The sequence below is a fragment of the Pseudophryne corroboree genome, chromosome 3 (assembly GCF_028390025.1).
Source record: "Pseudophryne corroboree isolate aPseCor3 chromosome 3, aPseCor3.hap2, whole genome shotgun sequence".
Taxonomy (NCBI): Eukaryota; Metazoa; Chordata; class Amphibia; order Anura; family Myobatrachidae; genus Pseudophryne; species Pseudophryne corroboree.
In genome coordinates, this window is record NC_086446.1 from 237,680,124 (window position 1) to 237,704,135 (window position 24,012).

Consider the following 24,012-nt stretch of genomic DNA (forward strand, 5'->3'; position numbering starts at 1 on the left):
GGGGGGGGGGGGGGGGGGGGGAGAGAGTTCGTTTTCTTCATATAGTGACCGGGAACCCCAATTAGTGCAGTCTAGGAGAGCGGGCACGTAATGTATGTCATAAATTAAGAGAAAAGTCCAAGAACAGAGCAATTTGTTACGTCAATTTGTTCCTCACTGAAAGGGTCATGTTGATAGGTATGCAATGTTTTCTAACCGAGGTTTCTTTTGATATCCCTACATCAAAGGGCGGGAACTTGTTTTTGTTGTTGTTTTTTGTAAAGTTGACTGCGATGGGCGGAGCCTGTGCTATATGGGGGCGTGGCGTAACTAATTTCTCAGCCATGAAAAAAATCGTTCGTAGCCCAACGGGTGAGGGGGGGCTGAGCAGGGTTAGCACTTCCTAACTTGCTTGAAGCAGCGTGACCTGTGACGAGTCACTTTGGTTTGCCTCCTACATCCCCTTGCGGTTGGCGTCACCATCTGCGCCTCCACCACGTGATCTGGGTTGCCGGGGACGTCAGCGGTCCATTGACAGGAAGTAGAGTTTAGTTCCGGCTGCTGGAGGAGAGCCTCTGCTTTTGCTGTCGCCGCTGTGCTACCTGTGAGTGTGATCCCTCTCAGGGCACAGGAGCCCAGGCCAGGCACACCTGGCAGCAAGGGGACACATGTATGTGGAGATATGTGAGGGTCAGGGACACTCTTTTATAATGATCTAGTGGGCTCAGAGGAACACAAGAACATAGGGACCTATGGGGCACTTCTGAGTAAGCCTCTGTTTGGGGCAGGTATAAGGGGGGTATATGGATGTATAAGGGCACGTGATCACATAAATGCAGTGCTCCATGGGACACTCCTGTGTAGGGAACTATGGGACACACATCTAAGTAGTGATCTATAGAATACACTCATGTATAGGTAGCTATGGACATACACTGACCTATGGGACAAACAGATGCCAGTGTAGCGATCCATGGGACAGGCCCCCTGTATGCATGGATTTCATTGTGGTAATATAGAGACAGGTGATGCATAGTGTAATAAGATGTTGTCTGAGTGACGTACTGTTGAGACAGTGTGCTGTAGTAGCGCCACGTGTTTATTCATTTTGGTTAATATTAGTCTTATCTATTGTAATCCAGTGCTGATTCTGGAAGTTGTTGATTTGTGGACAGTACAATTTTTTTGTGCTGGCAGACATGGGTCTATCAGGCTTCTGGGTAAGGCTAGTAAATGATGGAGGTAATCATTGTGTGGTGTTGTGTATAGGCGATTGTTGCTTATTCTTTCTGTTGTAGATAAAAGGGTATATAGGACCAGATTCAGAGATGTAAGCAAACCTCTCCGATGTTTTGAGATCTGTGCGTTTGCAGGACTTTCTGTGAGATCGCTTGCAGTGCTCCCTAAGCTACAGCCTAATTGACAGACGGCAGCCATTTGGTGAAATGGAGGTGATCGCCAGCATTCAAGAAAATGGGGGCGTGTCATGCTCATTTTCTGGATATGGTGGTGGCTAGTGGCTGAGTCTTTGGACACCTTCACTGGACCCGGATGCCTGAAAACAATGGCCATATTGAAGTCAATGTTCACACAGATGATCCAGTGCTGCTCCTTGACACAGCAACAGATCAGAGAAGACGTCAGGACACGTCTATTTACATAAGATGTCTCCAGTCATGTTGTTGTTTTTTATCAGCTAATTAGAGTAGTGTCTTGTTCAGGTGTTTTGTGTGGTTTATGTTCTGGTCACTATTACCACACAGGATGCAGTAACTCTTACACTGAAGATACTAGTGGACATTTCTGAAATCTGTTGCAAAAGGATAAAGTTATTGTATATCATGGTAACGTTTGAGCTAGATCCATGATGGGCAACAAGCAGCCTTTTGAGCCGTTACCTGCCGTTCACATCTCCTTCCTGCTTTATTGCCAGATTTATTTGTTATAGCTGGTTTAAAATACCTGCTGATATATTATTACAGATCGGTGGTTATTGTAATAAATGTATTTTTTACAATTCTTACTGACATTATGGGTAAAGAACGGCCTTTTGAAAGTTAGCTTGTTGCACATGTGGCTACTGAAGTGTACTAGCTTGCCTGGGTTAGATCAGCTTTTTGCTTTACATTAGTATAATAAATGTCCATGACACTTATTTTTCCAGCAAGAATAATTGACAGCATATATAGAGATGGGTGCAGGCCATACATCCTCTGCTGGACCCAAACGATGCCAATATTTCCTGCTTTCATTGGCTGTGAAGTGATGTTCTTGGCTCTGTTCAATTACCTTTAAAGAGAAAGTTAAATTACTTGTGGACATCCAACATACATTTTTCATTTGTTGACTCAGATTTCTAAGTTTTTCACAAACCGAGACAAAATTAAGTTCTGATGGTTTATTCAGATGTGGGTGGTTTTGTGTACTGTCTATAATATTTATTCACGATTGATGGGGTGTGTGTGTGTGTGTGTGTGTGTATGTATATATATATATATATATATATATATATATATATATATATATATATATATATATATATAATAAAGGCACGAAAGTGTAATGTTGACTTTCCAATGCAGCTTTGCAAGTCAGCAAAAGCCACATTTATTTGTGGGGGCTTATCTGTAGCAAACAACTTACAGGGGAAAATGGTTATCGCAGCATGTCAGTCTAACATAACATTCTGTTACCTAGGAGTTTCCTAGCCAGATACTCAAGCACTCACTCCGCGCTTATACAAAACATACATGCAACACACTCCTAAGCAATCAGTATGCTGGACTGATTGTTAGTTCAGCAATATATAGGGTTTAATATAAATACCAGAAATAGTTGACTGGCTTTATAACATGCTATTTTACAGTATGATTACAGTGAAGTCTAACCATCCTTTTATCATTAGGGTGACATTATGGAGGTGCATGGGCAAGACATTCTTTTGAAGAAACAGGAAGAGGAAGTTATTTGGCAAACACAGCCAACACATGATGAGGCGGAATTGGCTTTCCGGGTCTACAAGATGCTAGATGGCAATGAGGCATTCACTAATGTATCTGAATTCCATGTAGTACCTGTGCAGGGTGAGGATGGCTCTATTGTAAGCATACAGGTCACAGGAATACAGCGAGATGAGGACGATAGCCAGACCTTGCAGACACAAGTGTTTGAATTACAGGATTTGGAAGAAACTTTGCATCCTCACATTGAGCAGGCACACCAGGAAGTGAGTGTCCAGTGTGTGAGTTCTTCTGAGTATCAGCCCGTTCAGGGTGAAGTCAACCAGGTAGGTGTAGGGCTGTTAAATAAAGAAAAATGCATGTGTGTATATAATATAGTGATATTCTTCTGGTTTGAAGGTCGCTAGCCTTTAAGTCTTGGAGTTTGTCATTCTTCAGTCTTGGTTACAAGATCTTTGTTCCCAATAATTGGAGCTCTGAGCGGATTTCAACTTTCTGGTCAGCAAGCGCCAGTTCTTGTGCGGAAGGGAGGTCCATCAAAATCCAGCCCGACAAAGACATGGACGTGGCTTACATAAAGCATCAAGGGGGTGCCAAGAGGCTCCTAGATATGGGAGAGACCAGCAGGATAATGGATTGAGTGGAGCAAAACATTTCAGTTATTGCAGCGGTTTTCATCCCTGGAATGTAAAGCTGGGAAGTAAACTACCTATCTAGACAAACCATTCACCGTAGGCAACGGTGCCTTCACCTGGAGATCTTTCAACAGCTGGTACACCATGTGGTCTACCAAATGTTGACATGATTGTATTTTGGTTGACACACAAAGTGGAGCACTTCTGGGTGAGGGTTCTGCAGGTAGATGTCATGTCTGTCCCTTGGGAGTTTCTATATGATCTGCCTGAGACGAGTGACGTTATCCAGTGAATTGAGTGGCATGATTTCCACAGCCTGCTGCATTAAGGTCCTGAATTGTAAAGGATGCTAGTCACAAATTCCATTTTGTGCATGGACCAGACTGGACTAAGTACTGACAGGAGGGAAGGGGATTCTGGGGTTTCCCGTCTGCTTCATTGGCTTTTTGATTTTATGTGTGTGTTACACAATTTGATCACATGGCAGAATTTTTTGTATTGTGAACTGATGTACAATATTATCCTACTGCCCCAGCCTTAGAGAAGGTGAAGTTGTCAGGAATAGCCCTCAGCATACACACACAAATGCTAAGGAGAAGTTACACATCTTATGTATTCACTAAGTCCCTTGCGATTAGTTACTCCTCACATCTTGCTGTATGCTTATCACATGACAATTTTGAGACCACACAAAAGAGAACATGTTTTCAAAACAACCTATAATAAATTAGTGGTGTAGTTTATCTAACAATTATATTTATATAATACAGGTTGAGTATCCCATATCCAAATATTCCGAAATACGGAATATTCCAAAATACGGACTTTTTTGAGTGGGAGTGAGATAGTGAAACCTTTGTTTTTTGATGGCTCAATGTACACAAACTTTGTTTAATACACAAAGTTATTAAAAATATTGTATTAAATGACCTTCAGGCTGTGTGTATAAGATCTATATGAAACATAAATGAATTGTGTGAATGTACACACACTTTGTTTAATGCACAAAGTTATAAAAATATTGGCTAAAATTACCTTCAGGCTGTGTGTATAAGGTGTATATGTAACATAAATGCATTCTGTGCTTAGATTTAGGTCCCATCACCATGATATCTCATTATGGTATGCAATTATTCCAAAATACGGAAAAATCCCATATCCAAAATACTGCTGGTCCCAAGCATTTTGGATAAGGGATACTCAACCTGTACCACAAGATCCAAATGAGTATTATAAGTAGATTTCATATATGTCAAGCCACCTTTTAAACCCGTGCTCCACAGATTGTACATTTTGCTTTCCCTTGCAGAGTACAATCCAGGAATATGAAGGCCAGTCGGTATTAACAGCAGTGCCTGAAGTAACGTCAGAGCCAGAACACTTAAGTACTCCACCATCTGAAACCACAGAAGAGACTGGTATGATTGTATTATATAGTTCTGAGAAGTATTATAGCATTTTAATATTCTTTCTCTGACGTCCTAGTGGATGCTGGGAACTCCGTAAGGACCATGGGGAATAGCGGGCTCCGAAGGAGGCTGGGCACTCTAGAAAGATTTATGACTACCTGGTGTGCACTGGCTCCTCCCACTATGACCCTCCTCCAAGCCTCAGTTAGATTTTGTGCCCGGCCGAGGTTGGATGCACACTAGGGGCTCTCCTGAGCCTTTAGAAAGTATAGAAATTAGGTTTTTTATTTTCAGTGAGACCTGCTGGCAACAGGCTCACTGCAGCGAGGGACTAAGGGGAGAAGAAGCGAACCTGCCTGCTTGCAGCCAGCTTGGGCTTCTTAGGCTACTGGACACCATTAGCTCCAGAGGGATCGACCGCAGGCCCAGCCTTGGTGTTCGGTCCCGGAGCCGCGCCGCCGTCCCCCTTACAGAGCCAGAAGCAAGAAGAGGTCCGGAAAATCGGCGGCAGAAGACATCAGTCTTCACCAAGGTAGCGCACAGCACTGCAGCTGTGCGCCATTGCTCCTCACACACACTTCACACTCCGGTCACTGAGGGTGCAGGGCGCTGGGGGGGGGGCGCCCTGAGAAGCAATAATAACACCTTGGCTGGCAAAAATACCACAATATATAGCCCCAGAGGCTATATATGTGGAAAATACCCCTGCCAGAATATAGGAAAAAGCGGGAGAATAGTCCCCGGAAAAGGGGCGGAGCTATCTCCTTCAGCACACTGGCGCCATTTTTCCCTCACAGCTCCGCTGGAAGGAAGCTCCCTGGCTCTCCCCTGCAGTCTACACTACAGAAAAGAATAAAAAAGAGAGGGGGGGCACTAAATTTAGGCGCAGTATACATTTATATAGAAAAAGCAGCTATAGGGGACATAACTCAGTTAGTCCCTGCATTATATAGCGCTCTGGTGTGTGCTGGCATACTCTCACTCTGTCCCCCCAAAGGGCTTTTGTGGGTCCTGTCCTCTGTTGGAGCATTCCCTGTGTGTGTGCGGTGTGTCGGTACGGCTGTGTCGACATGTTTGATGAGGATAATGATGTGGAGACGGAGCAGATGCCTTTAGAAGGGATGTCACCCCCTGCGGGGCAGACACCTGAGTGGATGAGCTTATGGAAAGAAATGAGTGCACGTATAGATTCCTTACATAAGAAATTTGACGATATGCCAAATGTGGGACAGCCGACTTCTCAGCTCGTGCCTGTCCAGGCGTCTCACAGGTCATCAGGGGCTCTAAAACGCCCGCTACCTCAGACCGCAGACCCAGATGTCGACACTGATACTGACACCAGTGTCGACGACGATGAGTCTAACCTGATGCCCACTAAGGCCATTCACTGCATGATTGAGGCAATGAAAGAGGTGTTACACATTTCTGATATAAATACAGGTACCACTAAAAAGGGTATTTTGTTTGGGGAGAAAAAACTACCCGTAGTTTTTCCCCCATCAGATGAATTAAATGAAGTGTGTGAAGAAGCGTGGGCTTTCCCTGATAAAAAATTGGTAATTCCTAAGAAGGTACTAATGGTGTTCCCTTTCCCGCCAGAGGATAGGTCACGTTGGGAAACACCTCCTAGGGTGGATAAAGCGCTCACACGTTTGTCTAAAAAGGTGGCACTACCGTCTCCGGATACGGCCGCCCTCAAGGAACCTGCTGATAGAAAGCAGGAGGCGATCCTGAAGTCCGTATACACACACTCAGGCATTATACTTAGGCCCGCTATTGCGTCAGCATGGGTGTGCAGTGCTGCCGCTGCGTGGTCAGATAAACTGTCAGAAAATATTGACACACTAGACAGAGACACGATCCTGCTAACCATAGACCATATCAAAGACTCAGTCTTATATATGAGAGATGCACAGAGGGAAATCTGCCGGCTGGCATCTAAAGTAAGTGCATTGTCCATTTCTGCTAGGAGAGGCTTATGGACTCGCCAGTGGACAGGAGATGCAGATTCTAAAAGGCACATGGAAGTTTTGCCTTATAAGGGTGAGGAATTATTTGGGGATGGTCTCTCGGACCTAGTTTCCACAGCAACGTCTGGGAAGTCAGCATTTTTACCCCATGTCCCCTCACAGCCTAAGAAGGCGCCGTTTTATCAGGTTCAGTCCTTTCGGACCCAGAAAAACAAGCGTGGAAAAGGCGGGTCTTTTCTGTCCAGAGGCAGAGGTAGGGGAAAAAGGCTGCAACAAACAGCAGGTTCCCAGGAGCAAAAGTCCTCCCCCGCTTCTTCTTCCAAGTCCGCCGCATGACGGTGGGGCTCCACAGGCGGAGCCAGGTACGGTGGGGGGCCGCCTCAAGAATTTCAGCGATCAGTGGGCTCGCTCACAGGTGGATCCCTGGATCCTTCAAATAGTATCTCAGGGGTACAAACTGGAATTCGAGGCGTCTCCACCCCACCGGTTCCTAAAATCTGCCTTGCCGATTGCTCCCTCAGACAGGGGGGCGGTGCTAGCGGCAATTCACAAGCTGTATTCCCAGCAGGTGATAATCAAGGTACCCCTACTTCAACAAGGCCGGGGTTACTATTCCACACTATTTGTGGTGCCGAAACCGGACGGTTCGGTGAGACCCATTTTAAATTTGAAATCCTTGAACACATACATAAAAAAATTCAAGTTCAAGATGGAATCGCTCAGGGCGGTTATTGCAAGCCTGGACGAGGGGGATTACATGGTATCCCTGGACATCAAGGATGATTACTTGCATGTCCCCATTTACCATCCTCACCAGGAGTACCTCAGATTTGTGGTACAGGATTGCCATTACCAATTCCAGACGCTGCCGTTTGGACTGTCCACGGCACCGAGGGTATTTACCAAGGTTATGGCGGAAATGATGATACTCCTTCGAAAAAAGGGAGTTTTAATTATCCCGTACTTGGACGATCTCCTAATAAAGGCGAGGTCCAAGGAACAGTTGTTGGTGGGAGTAGCACTATCTCAGGAAGTGCTGCACCAGCACGGCTGGATTCTGAATATCCCAAAGTCACAGCTGGTTCCGACGACACGGCTACTGTTCCTGGGTATGATTCTGGATACAGTCCAGAAAAAAGTGTTTCTCCCGGAGGAGAAAGCCAGGGAGTTGTCATCTCTAGTCAGAGACCTCCTGAAACCAAAACAGGTATCGGTGCATCACTGCACGCGGGTCCTGGGAAAGATGGTAGCTTCTTACGAAGCAATTCCCTTCGGCAGGTTCCATGCCAGAATCTTTCAGTGGGACCTATTGGACAAATGGTCCGGATCGCATCTTCAGATGCATCGCTTAATAACCCTGTCTCCAAGAACCAGGGTGTCTCTACTGTGGTGGCTGCAGAGTGCCCATCTTCTAGAGGGCCGCAGGTTCGGCATACAGGAATGGGTCCTGGTGACCACGGATGCCAGCCTTCGAGGCTGGGGGGCAGTCACACGGGGAAGAAACTTCCAAGGACTATGGTCGAGTCAGGAGACTTCCCTTCACATAAATATTCTGGAACTAAGGGCCATTTACAATGCCCTAAGTCAAGCAAAATCCCTGCTCCTACACCAGCCGGTGCTGATCCAGTCAGACAACATCACGGCAGTCGCCCATGTAATTCGACAGTGAGGCACAAGAAGCAGGATGGCGATGGCAGAAGCCACAAGAATTCTCCGATGGGCGGAGAATCATGTACTAGCACTGTCAGCAGTGTTCATTCCGGGAGTGGACAACTGGGAAGCAGACTTCCTCAGCAGACACGACCTCCACCCGGGAGAGTGGGGACTTCATCCAGAAGTTTTCCAGATGCTGGTAAACCGTTGGGAAAAACCACAGGTGGACATGATGGCGTCCCGCCTCAACAAAAAGTTAAAAAGATATTGCGCCAGGTCAAGGGACCCTCAGGCGATAGCTGTGGACGCTCTAGTGACACCGTGGGTGTACCAGTCGGTTTATGTGTTCCCTCCTCTGCCTCTCATACCAAAGGTATTGAGAATAATAAGAAAGCGAGGAGTAAACACAATTCTCGTGGTTCCGGATTGGCCAAGACGAGCGTGGTACCCGGAACTTCAAGAGATGATCTCAGAGGACCCGTGGCCTCTGCCGCTCAGACAGGACCTGCTACAGCAGGGGCCCTGTCTGTTCCAAGACTTACCGCGGCTGCGTTTGACGGCATGGCGGTTGAATGCCGGATCCTGAAGGAAAAGGGTATTCCGGAAGAAGTAATTCCTACGCTTATTAAAGCCAGGAAAGATGTTACGGCAAATCATTATCACCGCATATGGCGGAAATATGTTGCATGGTGCGAGGCCAAAAAGGCCCCAACAGAGGAATTTCAACTAGGTCGATTTCTGCATTTCCTGCAAGCAGGAGTGAATATGGGCCTAAAACTAGGCTCCATTAAAGTACAGATCTCGGCTCTGTCGATTTTCTTTCAAAAAGAACTAGCTTCAGTACCTGAAGTTCAGACATTTGTGAAAGGAGTGCTGCATATTCAGCCCCCGTTCGTGCCTCCTGTGGCACCTTGGGATCTCAACGTGGTGTTGAGTTTCTTAAAATCACATTGGTTTGAGCCACTAAAAACCGTGGATCTAAAATATCTCACGTGGAAAGTGGTCATGTTATTGGCCTTGGCTTCAGCCAGGCGAGTGTCAGAATTGGCGGCTTTATCATGTAAAAGCCCTTATCTGATTTTCCATATGGATAGGGCAGAATTGAGGACTCGTCCCCAGTTTCTCCCTAAGGTGGTGTCAGCGTTTCACCTGAACCAGCCTATTGTGGTGCCTGCGGCTACTAGGGATTTGGAGGACTCCAAGTTGCTAGACGTTGTCAGGGCCCTGAAAATATATGTTTCCAGGACGGCTGGAGTCAGAAAATCTGACTCGCTGTTTATCCTGTATGCACCCAACAAGCTGGGTGCTCCTGCTTCTAAGCAGACTATTGCTCGCTGGATTTGTAGTACAATTCAGCTTGCACATTCTGTGGCAGGCCTGCCACAGCCAAAATCTGTAAATGCCCACTCCACAAGGAAGGTGGGCTCATCTTGGGCGGCTGCCCGAGAGGGGTCTCGGCTTTACAACTTTGCCGAGCAGCTACTTGGTCAGGGGCAAACACGTTTGTAAAATTCTACAAATTTGATACCCTGGCTGAGGAGGACCTGGAGTTCTCTCATTCGGTGCTGCAGAGTCATCCGCACTCTCCCGCCCGTTTGGGAGCTTTGGTATAATCCCCATGGTCCTTACGGAGTTCCCAGCATCCACTAGGACGTCAGAGAAAATAAGAATTTACTCACCGGTAATTCTATTTCTCGTAGTCCGTAGTGGATGCTGGGCGCCCATCCCAAGTGCGGATTGTCTGCAATACTTGTAAATAGTTATTGCTAACTAAAGGGTTATTGTTGAGCCATCTGTTGAGAGGCTCAGTTGTTTTTATACTGTCAAACTGGATAAAGTATCACAAGTTGTACGGTGTGATTGGTGTGGCTGGTATGAGTCTTACCCGGGATTCAAAATCCTTCCTTCTTATGTCAGCTCGTCCGGGCACAGTGTCCTAACTGAGGCTTGGAGGAGGGTCATAGTGGGAGGAGCCAGTGCACACCAGGTAATCCTAAATCTTTCTAGAGTGCCCAGCCTCCTTCGGAGCCCGCTATTCCCCATGGTCCTTACGGAGTTCCCAGCATCCACTACGGACTACGAGAAATAGAATTACCGGTGAGTAAATTCTTATTTTTATTAGTATTGGAATACTTAACTCGTTCCACTCTGCAGGAGTGAAGATGCTGTACCGGTGTGCAGAGTGCTCATTCACTTCATGCAATCTCACGGCATTGAGGCGCCATATGCGGAGGCATTCCGATAAATACAAATGTCACCTGTGTGAAAAGACCTTTGGTTCCACTACAGAACTTCGCATCCATGTGAATGTCCATTTGGGTAAGTGAAAACCTTATAAGTTTAACAAGGCTCCATAGATGTTGCAGCGCTCTACATAGTGATACAGATATCACCTACAAGGAAAGTACTGGAGAAGAATAAGTGTATAGATACAAGTAATAACCAAATACAAGGCATGCAGACAAACTGCATGGAAACTACAGGCGAATAAAATTGATTGGATGCAGTTTTGTTCAAATTGCATGGCAAACAGAAGAATTTAACAGAAGACAAACAAGAAAAGTCTGATTATTTTAGTTCAGCAGAATAAAATGAATGGATGCAATTTAACCATAGCATAGCAAACAGGAAATCCGCATAAGACATGGAAGGATGTACAAAGGGGGTAATTCTAAGTTGATCGCAGCAGGCATTTTGTTAGCAGTTGGGCAAAACCATGTGCACTGCAGGGGAGGCAGATATATCATGTGCAGAAAGAGTTAGATTTGGATGGGTTATTTTATTTCTGTGCAGGGTAAATACTGGCTGCTTTATTTTTACACTGCAAATTAGATTGCAGATTGAACACACCCCACCCAAATCTATCTCTCTCTGCACATGTTAAATCTGCCTCCCCTGCAGTGCACATGGTTTTGCCCAATTGCTAACAAAATTCCTGCTGCGATCAACTTGGAATTACCCCCAAAGAGGATAGGGGACAGGCACAAGACAATGGGAGCTACATTCTAGAAGGAGTGGTGGGATGGTGAGCTTAGTGGTCCATGTGGGAAACCAAGGCGTAAGAGACTGTGCAGTCAGAGTTTTGAAGTAGAGTACAGTTGTCTGACAGGAAAGGAGGGAGATACGTTAGCAGAAGTAAATAAATTAGCTGGAGCCAGTGTGGAGTTAGCTGTAAAATGGTTTAATCATCAATAAGGGTGGATGGCTAAGATTGAGTAAATGAAACTGTAGATAACAATGAGTGGCAATAGCAAGAGAATGGCAAACTGGAAATACAGAAAATGACATTTATTAGTTCATCCCTTCACTGCCCGGCAGTATCCATTTTAATTGTCTTCCGATATAATGATCTGGGGTCTGCATAATTTTTACTGGATTAGCTGGGCGATTTTGTTTCCTTATATTTTGAATGTGTTACATTGAGCATCCTTATTGCTCACCCGGAGAGCTCATCCTATCCTCCACCAACTTCTTCCTTCATGGGATGCTACGTCTTACTGGGGATACTTCCCTTGTTAAGGTATGGTGCACACACTTGGAGCATAGGTCTTCACTCTAGAGTAAGGAAGTTATTAGAGCACCCAGTGCAATGCACACACTTAGGGGGTAATTCTGAGTTGATCACAGCAGCAAGTTTGTTAGCAATTGGGCAAAACCATGCGCACTGCAGGGGAGGCAGATATAACATGTGCAGAGAGAGTTAGATTTGGGTGGGTTATTTTGTTTCTGTGCAGTGTAAATACTGGCTGCTTTATTTTTACCCTGCAATTTAGATTTCAGTTTGAATACACCCCACCCAAATCTAACTCTCTCTGCAAATGTTATATCTGCCACACCTGCAGTGCACATGGTTTTGCCCAACTGCTAACAAATTTGCTGCTGTGATCAACTCAGAATTAGGCCCTTAGCCCTTTCTTCTGCTAACAGCCTCTTCGTAGAGAGCGCATACCGAGACTACAGCTTTGCAGGGTCTGGTGCCTTGTCTACATCAAACTGTGGCATACCAATCTATGATAAATTATAACCAGCATACTCAACCTTTGTAGATACTGCTATAATTTATAAAACATGGAAAGACAAGGAAATTGGACAAAAACAAGGATTATTGGTCTAAATACCCTTTTGAGGGCCAACTAACCTAAAACTCATTGCATGGACAACATTATTGGGTGCAAGGTAACCAGCTTGCTAATAATTGGGTTGATTCAGAGCTGCACACAGTGACCTGGTCTTACAACGTCCTGCACTGTTCTTGCTCCGTTGCTGAGCATATGCAACTATGAGCAATTCAGAGTCGCACACAATTCGGTCACATCTCCACTTGCAGCTGCATGGGTATAACTGGTCGGCAGTGTGACGTTCTTGTTTAGGACAAGTGTTGTGAGGATGTGTAGACAATATTTCCGGCTATGCGGAGTTCTGCGTACTCTGAGATCGGTCTGATTTTAGATTAATCTCTAGTGCTACTTCAGAAGTGGCATTGAAATAATCTCATTCATCAGCTTTGTGAAACACTTGATAACCTTGGGTAGTGCTGGTGTTGGTGCAGAAGCTAGCACTAATTGCAAATATTATTTATACTTTTGCTTCTACTCTGGGCCAATCAGAGCCCAGTTTTTATTTTAGTACAGTATTTTTTATCTTTCTCTGACGTCCTAGTGGATGCTGGGACTCCGTAAGGACCATGGGGAACAGCGGCTCCGCAGGAGACAGGGCACAAAATAAAAGCTTAAGGATCAGGTGGTGTGCACTGGCTCCTCCCCCTATGACCCTCCTCCAAGCCTCAGTTAGATTTTTGTGCCCGGCCGAGAAGGGTGCAATCTAGGTGGCTCTCCTGAGCTGCTTAGAATAAAAGTTTTTAGTTAGGTTTTTTTATTTTCAGTGAGTCCTGCTGGCAACAGGCTCACTGCATCGTGGGACTAAGGGGAGAAGAAACGGACTCACCTGAGTGCAGAGTGGATCGGGTTTCTTAGGCTACTGGACACTAGCTCCAGAGGGACGATCACAGGTTCAGCCTGGATGGGTCACCGGAGCCGCGCCGCCGTCCCCCTTACAGAGCCAGAAGAGACGAAGAGGTCCGGTGAAATCGGCGGCAGAAGACATCCTGTCTTCAGACTAAGGTAGCGCACAGCACCGCAGCTGTGCGCCATTGCTCTCAGCACACTTCACACTCCGGTCTCTGAGGGTGCAGGGCGCTGGGGGGGGAGCGCCCTGAGACGCAATATAACAGAATACCTTAGGTGGCAAAACAGAATACATCACATATAGCTCCTGGGCTATATGGATGTATTTTAATCCCCTGCCATTTTACACAAAAAAGCGGGAGATAAGGACGTCGTGAAGGGGCGGAGCCTATCTCCTCAGCACACAAGCGCCATTTTCCCTCACAGCTCCGCTGGAAGGACGGCTCCCTGACTCTCCCCTGCAGTCCTGCTTCAGAATCAGGGTAAAAAAGAGAAGGGGGGGCACGTTTGGCAGCAAATAAATATATTAACAGCAGCTATAAGGGAGTAACACTTATATAAGGTTATCCCTATATATATATATAGCGCTGGGTGTGTGCTGGCAGACTCTCCCTCTGTCTCTCCAAAGGGCTAAGTGGGGTCCTGTCCTCTATCAGAGCATTCCCGGTGTGTGTGCTGTGTGTCGGTACGCGTGTGTCGACATGTATGAGGAGGAAAATGATGTGGAGGCGGAGCAGTTGCCTGTGTTGGTGATGTCACCCCCTAGGGAGTCGACACCTGACTGGATGATTGTATTTAAACAATTAAGTGATAATGTCAGCAATTTGCAAAAAACTGTTGACGACATGAGACAGCCGGCAAATCAATTAGTGCCTGTCCAGACGTCTCAAACACCGTCAGGGGCGCTAAAACGCCCGTTACCTCAGTGGGTCGACACAGACCCTGACACAGATACTGAGTCTAGTGTCGATGGTGACGAGACAAACGTAATGTCCAGTAGGGCCACACGTTACATGATCACGGCAATGAAAGAGGCATTGAACCTTTCTGACACTACAAGTACCACAAAGAAGGGTATTATGTGGGGTGAGAAAAAACTACCAATATTTTTTCCTGAGTCAGAGGAAATAAATGAGGTGTGTGAAAAAGCGTGGGTTTCCCCCGATAAAAAACAGCTAATTTCTAAAAAATTATTAGCATTATATCCTTTCCCGCCAGAGGTTAGGGCGCGTTGGGAAGCACCCCCTAGGGTAGATAAGGCGCTCACACGTTTATCAAAACAAGTAGCGTTACCGTCTCCTGATACGGCTACCCTCAAAGAACCAGCTGATAGAAGGCTGGAAAATATCCTAAAAAGTATATACACACATACTGGTGTTATACTGCGACCAGCAATCGCCTCAGCCTGGATGTGCAGTGCTGGAGTCGCATGGTCGGATTCCCTGACCGAGAATATTGATACCCTGGATAGGGACAATATTTTGTTAACTATAGAACATTTAAAGGATGCATTACTATATATGCGTGATGCACAGAGGGATATTTGCACCCTGGCATCAAGAGTAAGTGCTATGTCCATCTCTGCCAGAAGAGCGTTATGGACGCGACAGTGGTCAGGGGATGCGGATTCCAAACGGCACATGGAAGTATTGCCGTATAAAGGGGAGGAGTTATTTGGGGCTGGTCTATCGGACCTGGTGGCCACGGCAACGGCTGGAAAATCCACCTTTTTACCCCAGGTCACTCCACATCAGCAGAAAAAGACACCGTCTTTTCAAACTCAGTCCTTTCGTTCCCATAAGTACAAGCGAGCAAAAGGCCACTCCTTTCTGCCCCGGGGCAGAGGAAGAGGAAAAAGACTGCACCATGCAGCCGCTTCCCAGGAGCAGAAGCCCTCCCCTGCTTCTGCCAAGTCTTCAGCATGACGCTGGGGCTTTACAAGCAGACTCCGATATGGTGGGGGCCCGTCTCAAGAATTTCAACGCGCAGTGGGCTCACTCGCAAGTGGATCCCTGGATTCTACAGGTAGTATCGCAGGGGTACAAACTGGAATTCGAGGCGTTTCCCCCTCATCGGTTCCTGAAGTCTGCTTTACCAAAGTCTCCCTCCGACAGGGAGGCAGTTTTGGAAGCCATTCACAAGCTGTATTCCCAGCAGGTGATAATCAAGGTACCCCTCCTGCAACAGGGAAAGGGGTATTATTCCACGCTGTTTGTGGTACCGAAGCCGGACGGCTCGGTGAGACCAATTTTAAATCTGAAATCCTTGAACACTTACATAAAAAGGTTCAAATTCAAGATGGAGTCACTCAGAGCAGTGATAGCGAACCTGGAAGAAGGGGACTATATGGTGTCTCTGGACATCAAAGATGCTTATCTCCACGTCCCAATATACCCTTCTCACCAAGGGTACCTCAGGTTTGTAGTACAAAACTGTCATTATCCGTTTCAGACGCTGCCGTTTGGATTGTCCACGGCACCTCGGGTCTTTACCAAGGTAATGGCCGAAATGATGATTCTTCTACGAAGAAAAGGCATTTTAATTATCCCTTACTTGGACGATCTCCTGATAAGGGCAAGATCCAGGGAACAGTTAGAAGTCGGAGTAGCACTATCTCAGGTAGTGTTACGTCAGCACGGGTGGATTCTAAATATTCCAAAATCGTAGCTGATTCCAACGACACGTCTACTGTTCCTAGGAATGATTCTGGACACAGTCCAGAAGAAGGTGTTTCTCCCGGAGGAGAAGGCCAGGGAGTTATCCGAGCTAGTCAGGAACCTCCTAAAACCAGGACAGGTCTCAGTGCATCAGTGCACGAGGGTCCTGGGAAAAATGGTGGCTTCTTACGAAGCGATTCCATTCGGAAGATTCCATGCAAGAACGTTTCAGTGGGATCTACTGGACAAATGGTCCGGATCGCATCTGCAGATGCATCAGCGGATAACCCTGTCGCCAAGGACAAGGGTGTCTCTCCTGTGGTGGCTGCAGAGTGCTCATCTACTAGAGGGCCGCAGATTTGGCATTCAGGATTGGATCCTGGTAACCACGGATGCCAGCCTGAGAGGCTGGGGAGCAGTCACACAGGGAAGGAATTTCCAGGGCTTGTGGTCAAGCATGGAAACATCTCTTCATATAAACATTCTGGAACTAAGGGCCATTTACAATGCCCTAAGTCAAGCAAAACCTCTGCTTCAGGGTCAGGCGGTGTTGATCCAATCGGACAACATCACGTCAGTCGCCCACGTAAACAGACAGGGCGGCACGAGAAGCAGGAGGGCAATGGCAGAAGCTGCAAGGATTCTTCGCTGGGCGGAAAATCATGTGATAGCACTGTCAGCAGTGTTCATTCCGGGAGTGGACAACTGGGAAGCAGACTTCCTCAGCAGACACGACCTTCACCCGGGAGAGTGGGGACTTCACCCAGAAGTCTTCCACCTGATTGTAAACCGTTGGGAAAAACCAAAGGTGGACATGATGGCGTCACGTCTAAACAAAAAACTGGACAGATATTGCGCCAGGTCAAGGGACCCTCAGGCAATAGCAGTGGACGCTCTGGTAACGCCGTGGGTGTACCAGTCAGTGTATGTGTTCCCTCCTCTGCCTCTCATACCAAAAGTACTGAGAATCATAAGAAGGAGAGGAGTAAGAACTATACTCGTGGTTCCGGATTGGCCAAGAAGGACTTGGTACCCGGAACTTCAAGAGATGCTCACGGACGAACCGTGGCCTCTACCTCTAAGAAAGGACCTGCTACTGCAGGGGCCTTGTCTGTTCCAAGACTTACCGCGGCTGCGTTTGACGGCATGGCGGTTGAACGCCGGATCCTGAGGGAAAAAGGCATTCCAGAAGAAGTCATCCCTACTCTGGTCAAAGCCAGGAAGGACGTAACCGCAAAACATTATCACCGCATTTGGCGTAAATATGTTGCGTGGTGTGAGGCCAAGAAGGCCCCTACAGAGGAATTTCAACTGGGTCGTTTCCTTCATTTCCTGCAAACAGGACTGTCTATGGGCCTAAAATTGGGGTCCATTAAGGTTCAAATTTCGGCCCTGTCGATTTTCTTCCAGAAAGAACTGGCTTCAGTACCTGAAGTTCAGACTTTTGTAAAAGGGGTGCTGCACATACAGCCTCCTTTTGTGCCTCCAGTGGCACCTTGGGATCTCAATGTTGTGTTGAGTTTTCTAAAGTCACATTGGTTTGAACCACTTTCCACTGTGGACTTAAAATATCTCACATGGAAGGTGTCGATGCTGTTAGCCTTGGCTTCAGCCAGGCGTGTGTCAGAATTGGCGGCTTTATCATGTAAAAGCCCTTACTTAATTTTTCATTCTGACAGGGCGGAATTGAGGACTCGTCCTCAATTTCTACCTAAGGTGGTTTCTGCATTTCACATGAACCAACCTATTGTGGTACCTGCGGCTACCAGGGACTTAGAGGACTCTAAGTTGCTTGACGTTGTCAGGGCCTTGAAAATATATGTTTCCAGGACGGCTGGAGTCAGAAAATCTGACTCGCTGTTTATCCTGTATGCACCCAACAAGCTGGGTGCTCCTGCTTCAAAGCAGACGATTGCTCGTTGGATTTGTAGTACAATTCAGCTTGCACATTCTGTGGCAGGATTGCCACAACCAAAATCAGTAAAAGCCCATTCCACAAGGAAAGTGGGCTCATCTTGGGCGGCTGCCCGAGGGGTCTCGGCTTTACAACTTTGCCGAGCAGCTACTTGGTCAGGGGCAAACACGTTTGCTAAATTCTACAAATTTGATACCCTGGCTGAGGAGGACCTGGAGTTCTCTCATTCGGTGCTGCAGAGTCATCCGCACTCTCCCGCCCGTTTGGGAGCTTTGGTATAATCCCCATGGTCCTTACGGAGTCCCAGCATCCACTAGGACGTCAGAGAAAATAAGATTTTACTTACCGATAAATCTATTTCTCGTAGTCCGTAGTGGATGCTGGGCGCCCATCCCTAGTGCGGATTGTCTGCAATACTTGTATATAGTTATTGTTACAAAAATTCGGGTTATTATTGTTGTGAGCCATCTTTTCAGAGGCTCCTTTGCGTTTATCATACTGTTAACTGGGTTCAGATCACGAGTTGTACGGTGTGATTGGTGTGGCTGGTATGAGTCTTACCCGGGATTCAATATCCTTCCTTATTATGTACGCTCGTCCGGGCACAGTATCCTAACTGAGGCTTGGAGGAGGGTCATAGGGGGAGGAGCCAGTGCACACCACCTGATCCTTAAGCTTTTATTTTGTGCCCTGTCTCCTGCGGAGCCGCTGTTCCCCATGGTCCTTACGGAGTCCCAGCATCCACTACGGACTACGAGAAATAGATTTATCGGTAAGTAAAATCTTATTTTCATCCATCTGGGGGACGCTGAGCTGTTACTTGTGGGTTAGAGTGTGTGGGATGGGAGTTTGGCACAGAACCTATCAAAACTAACGCCTCCGCCCTCTAACCCCTCCCATCTCCAGCCTACTACCAGATTACCTCAGTTTTAGTTTTGTGCCTGAGGAGTACAGGCACATATTTCCTTGTCTATAGATTTTAGTTAGGTTTCGTTTATTTATTTTAGGGTTTTCAACTATACTTAGTCCCTGTATACAGGTGACAAGTATAAAAGGAGTGGGGTTAGTCAGTCATGGATTTTACCCACTCTATTTGGCCTCTGGGAAGTCACCATACTTTGTCACTGGGGCTTACTTATTCCTGTCTCAAATCCGAGGAGGCGATCTGTCACCTAGGACAGCCGCCCACAACCTACAGAGGCAGCGGTGGGCTGTTAATTTCATTAATGTTTTAAATAAGATATCCACCGTTCTCAGTGTGGTTCAAAGCTTTCAAAGGGTGGCACGGATCTTGGTTCCCTCTGCACTACATGCTCCGTGACACCTGCAGTAGAGCAGCCTAGTGTGTCAACTGATCAGTCAGTCCCTCTATGGGCCAGGAACATGGCCGTTGCTATTGCTGGTTTGCGTCAATCCCAGTCAGGTATTGACTCCAGTCAATCTGCTATGGAGCCACCATGGGCAAGAAATATGGGTAAAAGTATTGCAGACTTAGCACAGTCTATTAACAAGATTGTGACTGCTTCAAGCTCAGCGGCCACTAAACGACAACATCCGCTGCCCACTTTCACCTTCCCAGGAGAGGCCTTAGATCCGGTATCCGCTCCTCTGGAGGAAGGTGAACTGGAGTCTGAGTGGAAGGATGCTTCCGCCTGGGAAGAAGAGGAATTATCTACAAGTTCAGGTGTCAGATTATTGATTGAGGCCATCTGTCAGACTCTTAATCTTCAAGATACGGCGGAGGTGGAGACTTTGTCGGTCTTCTTCAAACGTCAGAAAAGACAAGTAACGGTCTTTCCATCTTATACACATTTTGCAGACATTTTGAAAGAACCTTGGCTTAAGCCAGATTCACGCTTTCAGTCTCCTAAAAAATTAAGCATTTTGCATCCTTTTGCAGAGGAAGACACACAGTTCTGGGAAACTGCTCCGAAAGTGGATGCTCCTATTCCCTTCGGTACAATCAGTGACGTTAAAGGATCCAATGGATCAGAAGATTGAGGCAATTCTTAAATCAATTTTTGCTTTATCGGGTATTTCTCTGCATCTAATACTTGCTGGTGCCTGGGTCCTTAAGGCCGTTGTTGACTGGTTGGCCAAGGTGGTATCTGGCATGCAGTCGGATGACCCATCAGAGGCTATTCAGCTAGCTGAACAGATCTCTGAGGCTCTCACTTATGTTGGTGAGGCCTTACTGGACTCTGCCTCACTACAGTCGCGGGTATCTGCTGTAGCAGTTACAGCGAGGCGTGCGCTATGGCTTCGTGTTTGAAACACTGACTCTGATCCAAAACAGACATTGACAGCGGTTCAATTTGAGGGAGAGTTCCTCTTTGGCTCCGAACTTAAGAAGATTATCTCTGATACTACGGGTGGTAAGAGTCCGTTTCTTCCAGTTGCTCCTCAGAAGTCAAAAGCGACTAGATTTCGGTCCTTTCGTTCTCAGTCGTGGCGGTTTCCAGTCCTTTCGAGCCTTTTTGAGATTTCCACGCAGAGGATCTCGAGGAACCTGTTCCAGACCACTTTTTCATCACTCCTCTCCCAAGCGATCCCTCCAGACGACAAGCTATACTTTAGGCTACTTCCACACTTCTGAGACGGGGAGTTATTCTTTCAGTTCCCAGACTTCAACGCGGTCGAGGTTTTTACGCAAGTCTTTTTCTAGTAAACAAACCGGACAGTTAATTTCGGTCCATTTTAAATCTAAAATGCCTGCATCCGTATCTTTCTGTCCAGAAATTCAAAATGGAACTAATTCGTTTGATCATCACGGCCATGGAACCGGAGGAGTACTTGGCATCTATCGACATAAAGGACGCCTATCTCCATGTTCCAATTTGGTCGGGTCGTCATCGTCTGAGGTTCGCACTAGGGCCTTGGCATTTCCAGTTTCAGGCTCTTCCTTTCGGTCTTTCCACGGCCCCTCGAGTATTTACAAAAATATTGGGTCACATGGTGGCGATCCTCAGATGTCAAGGGGTCAACATTACCCCTTACCTAGATGACTTATTACTAAAAGCTCTGTCACCGGAACTTCAACAACACCTACAACACACCACAACCACTCTACAATCCTTCAGATAGATTGTGAATTTCCAGAAATCTTCCCTGACCCACTCTCAGGAGATAGTGTGTTTTTTATTTTTTATTTCTAGGTCTACTGTTAGATACGAGAAGTCAGAAGGTTTTTCTACCTCAGGACAAACTTCAGGATCCAGGATTCGCTCCCTGTTGCAATTACCAAGGGTCTCGGGTCTCGGTTCTCAGATGTATGCAGGTGTTGGGCAAAATGGTGGCGACATTCAAGGCGATACCATATGCCGGATTCCATGCTCGGGCCCTTTAGGCTCAGATTCTAGGCTCTTGGAATCAGACTGGTCCACTTCTGGACTTGCAATTGTGCCGGCTGTCTGTTCAGACTCCACAGTCTGTACTTTGGTGGCTTCACAGTCCCAATCTAACCAAGGGGGCACCGTTCACTGTTTGGTCTTGGATGATGGTCACCACGGATGGCAGCCTCATCGGTTGGGGGGCGGTGTTTCAATCTCAGCATTTCCAGGGGCTTTGGAGTGGTCAAGAATCAAAGTTACCGATCAACATTCTAGAGTTACGAGCAGTTCGGTATGCTCTAGTTCAAGTACAGGCCAGTGTCAGGGGTCATCCAGTACGCATTCAATCAGACAACGCCACGGCAGTAACTTACATAAACAAACAAGGAGGAACTCGCAGTTGGAGAGCCATGAAGGAGGTCACACATATTCTCCAGTGGGCGGAAAAGTGGATTCCGACCATCTCTGCAGTTCACATTCCAGGTGTGGACAACTGGGAAGCAGACTTCTTAAGCCGTCACACAATACATCCGGGAGAATTTGTAACTTCACCGAGAAGTCTTTCTGACCCTGGTGTCTCAGTGGGGAACACCCGACATCAACCTCATGGCATCCCGCCTCAACCGAAAGTTACCTCGGTACGGCTCTCGCACTCAGGATCCTCAAGCAACGCTAATCGATGCATTGCCAGCTCCATGGCAATTTCGTCTGGGATATCTGTTCCCACCATTTCCCTTGATACCACGACTTCTTCAACGCATCCGCAGAGAAGGTATCCCAGTCATTCTTGTAGCACCTGACTGGCCTCGTCGTCAGTGGTACACTCTTCTACGCAGCATGGTGGTTCGGGGAACCGTTCCGTCTTCCTCTACGACCCGACCTCCTCCTACAAGGTCCTTGTCGCCACCACGATTTAGATTGTCTGGCTTTGACGGCTTGGTTCTTGAATCCAGCATTTTAAGAGCTAAAGGGTTATCTTGACCAGTAGTGAAAACTATGCTTCAGGCTAGGAAGCCAGTCACCTCTCGTATTTATCACAGAGTATGGCATATTTACATTGCTTGGTGTGAAAAGTGTGGGTTGTCACCGCACCTTTCGTTTACCTCGTCTGTTGTCTTTTCTCCAGGATGGTCTGACTAAAGGACTTCGTTTGTCTTCCCTTAAGGGACAAGTGTCGGCACTGTCTGTACTTTTTCACAAAAGATTGGCTCTCATTCCGGAGGTTCAGCCTTTCCTTCAGGGTGTAATCAGGATTCAACCTCCTTTTGTACCTCTGGTTCCACCGTGGGATTTAAATCTGGTTCTTCAGGCTCTCCAGAAGCCTCCGTTTGAACCATTGAATTCTGTCGAGTTACGCTTTCTTACTCTGAAAGTGTTTTTCCTCTTGGCCATTGCTTCGGCTAGGCGTGTTTCAGAGTTAGCAGTGCTTTCTTGCAGACCACCTTTGTTGGTTTTTCACGACAATCGGGTGGTCTTGCGTACAAAGCCTTCCTTCTTGCCTAAAGTTGTGTCGGCTTTCCATATGAATCAGGACATAGTTCTTCCAGCGTTTGTTCCAGAGTCTTCTGGAGGGGTTTGCCATTTAGCGTTATTGGATGATGTTCGAGCCTTACGCATTTATTTGTCCCGTACAGAATCTATTCGTCGTACGAATACCTTATTTGTTTTGTCTGATACTCCAAGCAAATTGAATCAATAAAGTGATACAAAATCAGACTGCACATGTAGATGAAGGCTTACAACCTGGATCACCCATATCCCATGTACTTCTCCTGCCCATCTAGACTTTTTAGATACTCCTCCACACCCAGACAGGTCTGTGGTAGGAGCCAGAGGATCAGATAATCTTTCAATCTGTTTGTCAGAAGCATTATAGAAGGAGGTTATGTCTTGGACCTCTTATGGTTGCCCTTAGGTAGTTCTTTTCCATTCCTATCTTAGAGAAGAGACCAGGAAACTGAGCCTTCATGTCAAAGGATCATCCAGTCCCTACTATCGTTGGGAGTTATTGTCCCAGTCTCATAAGAGCAAACAAGCTTGGGTGGTTATTCTGCCAACCTTTTCTTTGTACACTTTACCAGAGTGACGGTACCTACTGAGCAGTGTGGCATTGTGCCTCAGTGGAGTTTTTGTGTTGGGCATCGACCTAATCTGTGTGTGTGTGTGTGTGTGTGTGTGTGTGTGTGTGTGTATGTGGAAAAAATATATATATGTGTGTGTGTGTGTGTGTGTGTGTGTGTGTGTGTATTAAACAATAGAGTGCCATCGTGCACAGTGGCACCAGCAGACGCTAGAACCCCCCCCCCCCCCCCCCCCACCCCATTTTTCCTTCCCTTTTACTAATGGACCCCTAACTTTCCCTTCCTTACCCTCCTCTTCCCCCTTCCTCTCCTCTCCCCCATCCCCCTTCCTCTCCTCTCCCCCATCTTACCAAAATGTGTTGGTATCTAATATGTTTTCTTATTTCTTGTCGATTCTCAGTTGTATTCACTACATACACTGTTTGTATGCTTTTTGGCTTCTGTTATTGGCTTGCTATAC

The 24,012-nt window shown here is 46.7% G+C and overlaps 1 protein-coding gene across 3 annotated transcripts in view; it reads left to right on the forward strand.

Annotated features, from left to right (window-relative positions):
- The first annotated feature begins 342 nt into the window (after positions 1 to 342).
- The window catches only part of LOC135055188 (zinc finger protein 845-like), an 85,535-nt gene continuing 61,865 nt past the window's right edge, over positions 343 to 24,012 (forward strand). The window contains exons 1-4 of one of the 3 annotated variants that reach the window (XM_063958935.1): positions 343 to 583; positions 2,885 to 3,265; positions 4,884 to 4,992; positions 10,761 to 10,925. In XM_063958935.1, coding sequence (XP_063815005.1) covers positions 2,894 to 3,265; positions 4,884 to 4,992; positions 10,761 to 10,925 — 646 coding nt within the window. In that variant the 5' untranslated portion in view covers positions 343 to 583; positions 2,885 to 2,893. Of the gene's footprint in view, positions 670 to 2,884; positions 3,266 to 4,883; positions 4,993 to 10,760; positions 10,926 to 24,012 lie in introns of all 3 variants that reach the window. The other 2 variants (XM_063958936.1, XM_063958934.1) reach the window with 2 other exon arrangements.